At 38.0% G+C, this 10,848-nt stretch overlaps 1 protein-coding gene across 1 annotated transcript; it reads left to right on the top strand.

Moving 5' to 3' along the window:
- Positions 1–1,045: 1,045 nt before the first annotated feature.
- ZNF518A (zinc finger protein 518A) lies at positions 1,046–10,115 on the top strand. Its single transcript, XM_063435347.1, has 3 exons — positions 1,046–1,131; positions 5,354–5,424; positions 5,642–10,115. Exon 3 carries the CDS (start codon positions 5,715–5,717, stop codon positions 9,897–9,899), a length of 4,185 nt encoding a protein of 1,394 aa, XP_063291417.1. The 5' UTR covers positions 1,046–1,131; positions 5,354–5,424; positions 5,642–5,714; the 3' UTR covers positions 9,900–10,115.
- Positions 10,116–10,848: the final 733 nt, after the last annotated feature.

The following is a 10,848-nucleotide window of genomic DNA, read 5'->3' on the forward strand; positions in this document are numbered from 1 at the left end:
CTCAATTAAAAAAAAAAATTAGAGCAGATTTATACACATTAAACATGAATGTATTTATGTATGTGCATAGAGTGCACTTTCTTTTTTCATTGAATAATAAAATATTAGAATTAGAATACATTGGAAAATGTGATGTAGTTAACAGCAGAAGATAATCGCAAGGACTTGTTTTTTCAAAGCTCTACAGTGACATATCACTCAACTATTTATACGTGACGCAATAATCATCTTTAATAGATGCACAAGTCGTTAATAATTAATTGCATGTTGAGAATACTTCACTTGGCAACAAGAATTAATATTTAAAAAAAAAACCAGAAATCAAATGAATGATCAACACAAATCCAATTAATAATGTCTGCAGCAATTGCAAATAACATTGCAATATTCTCATTGTAAAAGAAATATATATATTATTTTTCCCATTTGCAATCTAAAATATCCTTTGCAACATGTGCAAAATAATTAAGTAATCATTTCCAAAAAGAAACACTCTTCTAAATGCTTCATTTTCCTTTCCTTAATCTTGAAACAGATATGAGTTGTATTCATTTCTAAGACTGCAGCCTTTAAAATGTCCTTTGCAACATCAGCAAAGACCAACAATAATTTCCAACATGAACATTGCTCTTTATTTTCCTATGTTTCATGTTAAAATATGGATTGAGCAAGCATCTTATTTATTTATTTTTAATGTAACAGTTCTCACAAGACACCCCCATATGTAGTACCCAAGAAAATAGTACCACAGCAGACAGTAGAGCATGGATTTTTTTTTTTTTTATTATTAAATTTAATTGCAAGGCAAGGTTGAAGGGGAAAAAAGAAACACAGCCATTTTTTATTATAATAATTTTTAGTTTATAACACCTCAGCCTTAGCCCTGAGTGAATCACATATAATCCCCTCAGCCCTGAGTGTTCTCTGTGGAACACTGGCATTCTATGAGCATTCTAAAGGGGAAAAAAAATAAAGAGTTGTGTTAGCCCTATCACAGGGACTAGGTGGAGCGCAAATCCCTCCGCCGTCTCGGCTTGGAGTCCATTTTAGGTCTGCCGAAACCAGGACAATCCCCGGATGTAACTGTCATGGCCGCCAACGGTGACTCGGGCAGCACTTGAGGAAAACAAGGTAAAAAGACGTGCCGGCGCGGCGTGCTCCCTGCGCTGAGTGGGACTTGATGGAGCCGGGGGGAACGGCGGCGGTGCCGGAGGGGTTCCACGTCCTGGGTTAGTCTCCCCGATTCCCCCCGGGCGGAGTGAAAGTTAGGGGGTGGGGGGGGCGGTTGACTTATTTTTTTTTTCCCCCCACCTTCTCCCGCAGTGACCGTGCGGCGGAGGGAGCAAGGCGTGGGTGCCGCGGCTCGGTTAAATAGTGCCGGGGCAAAGTTTAGGGGGGAGAAAAGTTGTTGCAAGTTCGGGGTGTCTCGCGGCGAGTGTGGGGAGGAGGAAGGAGCCCGGGCACCGTCTGCAGCAGCAGGGTAAGCCCCCTCCCTCTAATGGCCGCTCTCCTTTATTTGGAGAAGGGAATCACATTGGGGGGAGCCATGACTATCAGCCACCCCAGTGCCATGCAGCTTGCCCAGCCTGTGCCAAGCAAGGACCCTTGGGCTACCACATGCCTACCCTGGGCTCGTGATATCCCTGCCCCATGCATTAACTCCTGCACCCATAGTAAGCCATTACCCTAATGCTGTATGCATTGCATGTGCTCTTCCTTTGCAGCCCCCTCTCTTTCTTTATTCCCCCATCATGCAGAGATTTCTCATTCCCTTTTCATATTTATTTTTTTGCTAAATGCAACATGTAACTTTTTTGTAATTTTATTTATTTTACTTTTTTTATTTTTTTTTACTATTTTTATTGCTAGCTAAAAATGCTTGCTGCATTTGTTTTTAATTTCAAACTTTTAAAAATCTGAATTTTTCTGGTCTCTCTCTGTTTCTCTTGTCTCTACCATCTTAATTGCATGTATTCCAAACTCGTTTTTTCTTTTCCCCCCTTTACAATTCTTCTTTGAAATGTAGTTTCTGTTTTGCCAAAATGGGATCAAACCTAGGAAAAGCAACAACTAATATTTTCTTTTCTTTGTTGTTTTAGGGTTTGTTGAATAGATTTTATATTTTGCACATACAGTCTGGATAGTCTAATATATGTTATTTTTTTGTTCTGTAAAGAGTATTAGTTGAACAGAAGACATTCCTAGTTGTTATTGGTGATACTTTTGTACCTGCTGTTTGGAATTTTTTTTATTAATTTTCAGATGATCAAGTTGAGTAAGTTGCTGCTCATGTTTTGTTGAATTTTTTTTTTTTGCGTTTGTCAATATTGAGGATTTGAATTTGTTGACCTGCATACTACTTTACTTGTTGACAATATTGACCGTATTTTAAGGAAAACGTCCAACTTACATGATAATGGTTAACATTTTATTTCGTGTCCTGCTCATGTCAAAAGTATGGTGTAAGCAAAATTATTTTAGTAAAGTGCTTATCAAGTTTATACTGTCTCAGATTGGAAGATATAGGGTTTGTGTGAATGGTTAGCATTGCGCATGAGTAATATTGACATGTCGTTCTTTGAATCATCAAATGGAAGTTCTCGAAATCCCCCAAAAGTTCTAAACTTTGTTGTACTGATTCATTTTACTTGGAGACAACAATATAATTAGGTGGTAGTTTCCCGATCATGCAATATCCTAGGAAGGCAGTTAAAGGCATGTATATCAAACTTTTTTTTTTTTCTTTCTGTAGCCGTGTATTGATGTCATGAAAATTTATTGCTTCTGCAGGTTAGGTAGACTGGTTACGCTGGTTGAGGTGTCATGACTTTGGTCAATATGCACTATATTTCCTGCTGTCTGCATACCAGGTTTGGTATACTAAAGAGTAGTATAGTAACATGTGTGATGTAAACTGTACCTAGGAAAAAACATCTGTATATTCTCAAATGTATTAAAATATTCCTATGCAGCTTATCAAAGGCCCTTTATCTAGATTAATGACGCAGTCAAGAAAATTCAATTTATATTGGTCAGAGCCCTTTAGAAATCACCAAGATTACATGTTAAGGATAATTTTATCTAAGGACAAGCGGAGTTTTAAAATTTTAAAGAACTGGGTGGAGTTGTAGTTGGATGAGAAATTGAGTTGCTGAATTTATTGGCAAGGTTTACATTCAAGTAGATTTTTTTCATGTTGTCTTTAAAATTGTGTACTTTCTGTGAACTAAAGATACTTAGTCTGATTTTATTGCATTAGCTGACACTCTAATTGTGAAATAGGGGGAAGAATTTAAACTTTTTTTTTTTTTTTTATAACACACATTCTTTGGAGTATATGTAGAATCCCTCCACAGGTGTTAAAATGGTTCCACATTGACCTTTGCAACACACAGAATTCTCAAGCTTTGAATCTAGCATGGAATTCTCAAATAGAATCTAGCCTGTCAGATCAGTTTGTCATTGAGTCAAGGTGCAACCATATAGTGTCAAAGTATTCTGTGAGATGTAAAGGAGACTGAAGCACATGTGAATGGCTTTTCACTAAGAAGGAGCAGTTCTAGTATAAACATATAGTGGGTATGCTAGGTCCCAACCTTAAATATTTGTCTCTAAATTCGTATTCATCATCAGAAATTAAATGTTGTCAGGGTGGGGGGATGGGGGACGGACTAGGAGAGGACACATGATGTAATTGTCAGAGTTTAGTTTCTGACATAATCTTTATTCCTTTCAGTTAAGTCACTACTATGTTGTGTCAAGTTTATTCTACCCGATTACAAATCATTATGGCAAAAAGGTCTTTGCCACAGAGCTGTGTATCTTTCTTTGCATTTAATACAGTAACACTACAACTCTATACATTGTTTAAATTGAGATAACTAATAGTTGTGTTGGCCAATTAGATAGAAGTGGAAGCTATTGTGGAGTTGAAAGTATTCTTGGTAATCTGTATTGTATTAAAATGTAATCGTAGAATTTTATCCATTATCAAGGTCAGCAGTAAAGCGACAAGTGCTGTGCTTAGTCTTGCCAGGAACTGTAGGGAATTTCAAAATTTAGGCCATAAGATATGGTTTGGATGTAAGCTTTATCTTTGCTATTGACAAAGATAATTTTAGCTTAGTTATCTATTTTTTTTTTTTTCAGTTCACTACAATTTGGTGTTTTGAATAAACCCTAGTTGTGGCATATTTCAGAGTTTATTATTATTATTATTATTATTATTATTATTATTATTATTATTGCTATTTTTATAGCGCCAACATATTCCGTAGCGCTTTACAATATTATATTATGAGAGGGGGGATTTAACTATAAATAGGACCATTACAGGAATGATGGCTTGAAGAGGACCCTGCTCAAACAAGCTTACAGTCTATAGGAGGTGGGGTACAAAACACAATAGGATAGGAAATAGCAATCAAATAAGGTGGAAGTGAAGCAGAGCTGGAGGAGAGAGTAGAGTGCTGCCCTTTAGGAGAGAGCAAGAGACAGGTATGTGAGGTAGAGGTAACTCTGGGAGACCATAAGCTTTCCTAAAGAGATGGGGTTTTAAGTACCTTCTTAAATGATTGAAAACTAGGGGCAGAGTCTGATGGCGGTAGGCAGGCTATTACATAGGAAGGGAGCCGAACGCGAGAAGTCCTGCAAGCGTGAGTTGGCCGTACTGATGTGAACAGCGGACAGGAGAAAGTCACGGGCAGAGCGGAGAGACCGAGAAGGGGCATACCTATGGATCTGTGACGAGATATAAGGGGCTATAATTGTTTAGTGCTTTATAGGTACGGGTTAGCACTTTGAATTGACTCCTATAGGATACAGGAAGAGTTATGTGTGAGAGGGCCGACTAGAGAGGAAAATCAGACTGGAGGCAGCATTCATTACAGACTGTAGCAGGGCAATAAGGCTTTTGGGAAGACCAATTAGGAGAGGGTTACAATAATCCATGCAGGAAATTACTAGAGCATGGACAAGCTCCTTGGTAGCATCTTGCGTAAGAAAGGGGCAGATGCGGGCTATGTTTTTAAGATGGAATCTACAGGATTTGACAACATGTGAGGCCAGGATCAAGTATGACACCAAGACAGCGCGCTTGCAAGGATGGACTTATGTGGATACCACTTAATTGAAGGGAGGCAAAAGAGGATCCAATTTATACCTTGTTTCTAACCTATTTGTCATAATTTTAAATTGGAGTGTGAAATGGGTCTTAACCAGCTATGCTCGAAGTAGTTTGGCTTGATTCAAAGAGCATGCTCTATGTGATTGCACTATTCACAGTTCACTTTACTAACTTAAGTAATAGTGTTGTTTAATATGTTTGTTTTACACTGTATTTTGTTTTACTTAGGTTCTTTGGGTCATTTTCAGAAGACAATGGAAGAGATGTAAACAAACAGTAACCATGTCTTTAAGAGTTGGGTAAGTTTAACTTTCTGAACTATAGTGTAACAACCACTAGCATTAGATACCGAAATGCACTTCAAAGTGAGAGAATACTAGAGGTCCTAAATGTGTTATTGTGTTTTTTTTTATGTTATTTTTGTCTTCATTATTTAGAGGTTCAGTTGTTTTACATATTTTATTTTTTTTTGTCATTTTTATCAACATAATTTTTTTTTTGTTTTCATTTTCATAGGTGAATTTTAAAAATAAAAACTCAATTCCCTGATCATTGTTCTACTGATTTGGATTCAATACACATTTGCATAATGAGATCACCAAATAAAGACTTTCCTATGGACACTGAGGATTCTGCTCCTACTAAAGATGTTGACTTTTGGGAATATGCTGGAGATAACTATGATACCAATGAGCCAACTTCTTCTTCTTCGTTTTCAATGAATGACTGCTTATCAAGTGAAATAGAGGAAAATGTAGGGTCTGCCAAAGCTGTTGGAGAAAATGCTTTTAATGAAAAAGTCCAAAAGTCTCCTTGTAGGAAGCAGACGGCACGTAAGTCCGTGTGTACGGGGAATGTTAATACATCGAGTAGTCCAGAAGAAATGAATGTTGAACTGAAATTAGAAAGCAATGTGGATGATGATGCAGCAAATATATCTGCAAAGGTACTTCATTTCTTCTGTCAGAAATGTAATAACGGAATCCGATACAGCCCAAACGATCTTCAGAAACACTTTCAAATCTTGCACAATGGGGAACTACCCCTGTATCCGTGTGAAATGTGTAATTTCTCTGCAAACGATTTTCAGGTGTTCAAACAACATCGAAAGACTCACCGGAGTGCGTTGGTCAAGTGTGAAATATGTAACAATGACTATATGTATACATTGTTGGGTTTGACAAAACATTTCTCATCCATGCATTGTATTAATGGACGTTTTAGCTGCTCAAAATGCAGATTTTCAACTGTTGATGTAGGTACTTTTGTTCAGCACATTCACCGTCACAACGGCATTGAATATGCCTGTCAAAAATGCAATCATATCAGCTTTTCGAGACTAGAATTTCAGAGACATCTGCAGGACCATGCCACGCTGTTCCCCTTTAGTTGTCAATACTGTAACTACAGTGCAATGAGGAAAGATTTCATTGTAAAACACGTTTTAGCCAGGCATAGGGAACATGTTCAAACAAAAGACGAATTTGTTGAAGAAACTTGTAATTCACAGTTGGCGCAGACTGCAGCTGGGTTAAAGCTTCTTTTAAAAAAATACCAAATGGAATCCCCAAACAAGGCATTATGGAGAAAAGATGCCCAAGGCATGAGTGCTGAAAAAGCGAGCGAAGACCAGCAGAGCACCAGTGGGTTACAATATAAACCCAGTGAGGATGGGCAAATGGTGAAAGAGTTTACAACATATAATTACGATCAAGCTAGTAAAGATGAGATTTCTTCTGTAACTACTATTAAGTGCAACTCAGAAGATGGCAGCCTCTTGCAAAATGCAGTTCATGGACCTACTGTACTGATGGTGAAGAACAACAAAATTAATGTTCCTGCAAACTACTGTGCAACTTTTATGGGATACAAAATGGTGAATGGAAAACAAAATCTTGTTATTAAACTGCTACCCTCAAATAAGCAGGCAGCGCATTCTTTGAAGACCTCATCTCCCTCTGCAAGTAGTATGTCTCGTGTATCTCAGAGCCCTAGTCGTTCCTATAGTTTATCGTCCAATGGCATGGATAGTAGGTCAGCCCAGCCATATAAGTATTCTACACAGTGTTCCCCATCATCTGCATCGACCGAGAGGCACCCGGGACCTGCCCACAGTATGAGCCAACCAGCAACACCTACTCACTTCATAGCAAGAAGAAATCAGTCTCCAGTATCTATGAAATCCGGATCTGCAAATAGTCAAGCATTTTTTGAAACTATACGTAAAGATTTAAGGTGCCACACTATGCCAAACTCGTCTTACAGTAGCGACTTTACAAGAAAAATAAAGGAAGAACCAGAGGATTTCAGTATTAACGAACAGCAAAATTACATGCATGCGGTCAATGATCAGAAGAGCTGTGATACTGGTGGTGGGCGAATGAATCCATCTTCGGCGTCAAGCTATTTAAATGTGAATTCAAAAGCTGACAATCTGTACAGACATCGTCATAACAGTGAAAGCAGTGGACTAACTGCAAGAGCCTTGTACACAAAAGATAGTGAGCTAAGGAGCTCTGCATTACCAACTTCAACAGCCAGTAGTCATGGACGATTTGCTTCTGCAAATGCCAACTTCCAGTCTAAAAATGACTTTTTAATGAGAAATGCCAGTATGGCAGAAAGACAGCAAAGATCACTGGAAAGTATGAGATGTAACAATATGGCTTCCATGCCAAGAATTACTTCTGTTTTCTCTTTAAATAATCGATCATCTGAGGCGTCCTCATCCTCTACATCTCCAAAAAATACCTACCTGCATAATATGCTGCAAGAAAACAAAAGGATAAATGATAAAGTATATCTAGCGAAAACACCAAGTCCACTTATTGGTAGCAATACATTTACTTCTCCAAAACAGTCCCCATCTAACCCACCTTCAAAATTTGACCCCCGTGTATCAAATGGGGACAGTGTTTTAAAAGGTAGTGTCACCAATTCAGGATTCATGTTGAAACAAGAACAGGAAACTTCTGGATCAGGCTTGAAATCCTATTCATTAACTGTAAGTGAACTTCTAAAGTCACATTCTGATTCCATTGTTAATCAACAGCTTGCAAAAGAGAAAATAAGCAGCATGGTAAGAGTGCCTACTGGATCATCTGGCTTACAGCTAGTTCGGAATCCACATCCTTCCAGTATTTCCCATCCGAATAGTGTTTTGTATCCACCTTCCAACCGTTTTCTTCTACCAGTAATACCTACCAGCCAATCTAACGTTAGGATGGTTCGCAAAATTGTGAATGCTCCAAATTCTGTAGGCATGTCTGCCCCTAACAGGGCCAACGCACCCTTAACGATAAATACAAAACCTGGTATGGTGTTAACTTTTACCAATGGACCTTTTGGTACCATCCGAAATATGTCAAGTGTAGCTTCTCAAGGAGTTTCAGCAGTCGGCAACCAAGCTAAATTTCCTGTTCCTAGATTACAGCGTCCTCCTGCACCACAGACTTTGAAGACAGACTTTAGAGACATTGGCAAATCTCAAAATGTATCTGCTAACATCCATTCTGGCTCTACCACAGCAAAAAACCTTCCCATTAATCTGAATTTACTCCAGTATTGTATTAATTCTGGTTCCTCAACTGTGACAACTGGAAATATGGGAGCTGCTGCCAATCACCAAGAATCTTTGCAAAAGCAGCCTGTATATGCCATTTTACCTGATGGAAAACAAGCAGTCCTGTTAAATTATGTTTTACCAAAAACTCCTTCAACTGTTTCACAGAGATCGACTCAAGGAGAAAGATTCATTCCGAAAATTCTACCAAAGAGATCAGAAGACTCGCAGCAGTCTATGTTCTTGAATAAGAATGGAGCCATACCAGTGACCTCGATAAAGAAAGAGGATACCAGTTTGGATAATGGATTTGCAGAATCAAATGACCACCGTAGTTCTTTCTCTTACCCCAGTAGCTCTGCGGAACGAAAGCCTTCTCTCCGGTCTACCTCAAACTTGGCTTCAGCTGAATGTCTAAATTCCACACAGAAAGAAAAAGATGCAATGCTTTCCTCTGCAAATGCAAAGGTACCCAATTTAAGATGTAGGCAAAGTATACCAAACACTTGGAATACACGAAACCGGTCAATGAAAAGAAAAGCATCTGTTGACTCTAGTCTCAGTAGAGTTGATTCTGAGGTGAGAGAGAGAGCAGCTAAGAAGAAAACTGAAAATGTCCAGGAACCACCAAGAAAGAAAATGTTGCACAGAAAATGTAAAGAGAAGACCAATTTTAGTGAAACTGAAAATGCTACCGACCTTGCTGGACCAAAACAAACCAAGGAAATTGTTAGTACCTTAAGACTGTATCCTTTAGATTCTAACCAACTTGTGCAGTGTCCTCGAAAGAATCAACCTGTTGTAGTTTTGAATCACCCTGATGTAGATATTCCTGAAGTAATTAATGTGATGAACACTATTTCAAGATTCAGTGGTCATATTGTAAAGGTGACCTTATCAAAGAGAGCAATTGAAGCTCTCCTTGAGTCTAAGCTCCGTAGTGGTGAAATGGTTTCTGATGGGTTATCTGGAAGACGTCATAGAAGGGCAAAGCCAGTTAGTCCTGTAAAAGAAAGGTTTGTTCTCAAGTTAACCCTAAAGAAAACCAGTAAAAACAACTACAAAATTGTGAAGAACACTCCTGGGAGCAAACTCAAGGCAAAATTTAACTGTTGGTTTTGTGGTAGGATATTTGACAATCAAGATGCATGGGTTGGTCATGGACAAAGACACCTTATGGAGGCAACAAAAGATTGGAACACTCTATTTTAGCAAGTTTCATAATTTACTTAATGGGCAAGTTGATTATAAATGTGTGCCCTCCCAAATTCTCTCCCCCCACCTTTTTTTTGTAAAAAAAAATATTTCAGTTTTCTCACATTTTACCCATAAACCCCATAAAACATCTTACCCAGTGTTGCAGTGGAAACGTGTCATGTTATGATATTCAGGGGTTCTACATGTAGTAGGTGTGGGGTTAAAAAAAAAAAATAAAAAAAAAAAAGTACTTTTATATATTTTTTGTATTCTTTTTTTTTTTTTTTTTTTTTTTTTTTTAAAGTGTAAGCCTTGTGAATACAATACTAAAAGACTAAGAATTGTGTGTGCTCTGTTTAGAGTAGTGAGATGTAACTGGAAATTTTAACACAGAGTGCCTAAAATATTTAAAAAAAATAAATAAAAATGTAGGTCTAAATTTTTTAATAACAAGCAGGATATCTCATAAAATGCAGTGTGCAAGATATCCAGATCTACAGATTTGGTTGGTATACGGGGTTATGCTGTATGATCTAGGTATCACACTGAAAAACTAATATTTTAACGATAACTCTCACCTCCCAGGTTCAGTTATTTACTAATGAACTCCATTGGGTGAATAATCTCTAGAAGTTCGGGTTTCAGTGCTTTTGAAGGGTTTTACTCTTCTGAAACAAAACCCTTACTCCCAAGTGAACCTTGGTTGAAGTGTGACCGTTCTATGGAGGTGTTTTTATGGTGAATTCTCTGCTTTTTTTTTGGTCTGACTATGCAGGGAAAATTTGTGAATATTTTTGGAGAACCACCGGGTTTAATCTAAAGTGTTTCAGTGACTACCTCTTGGGACCAACCTTTTTGTTTTCTCCAGTGCCCTTCCAATATTCTGAGGTCTTTAAACCTAGGGAGATGGCATACAGTCTGTAAACAAAGGTGCTTCTGTCCCTTGGAAAATCATCACCATATA

Source organism: Pelobates fuscus, chromosome 10, assembly GCF_036172605.1.
Source record: "Pelobates fuscus isolate aPelFus1 chromosome 10, aPelFus1.pri, whole genome shotgun sequence".
In the NCBI taxonomy this organism is placed as follows: Eukaryota; Metazoa; Chordata; class Amphibia; order Anura; family Pelobatidae; genus Pelobates; species Pelobates fuscus.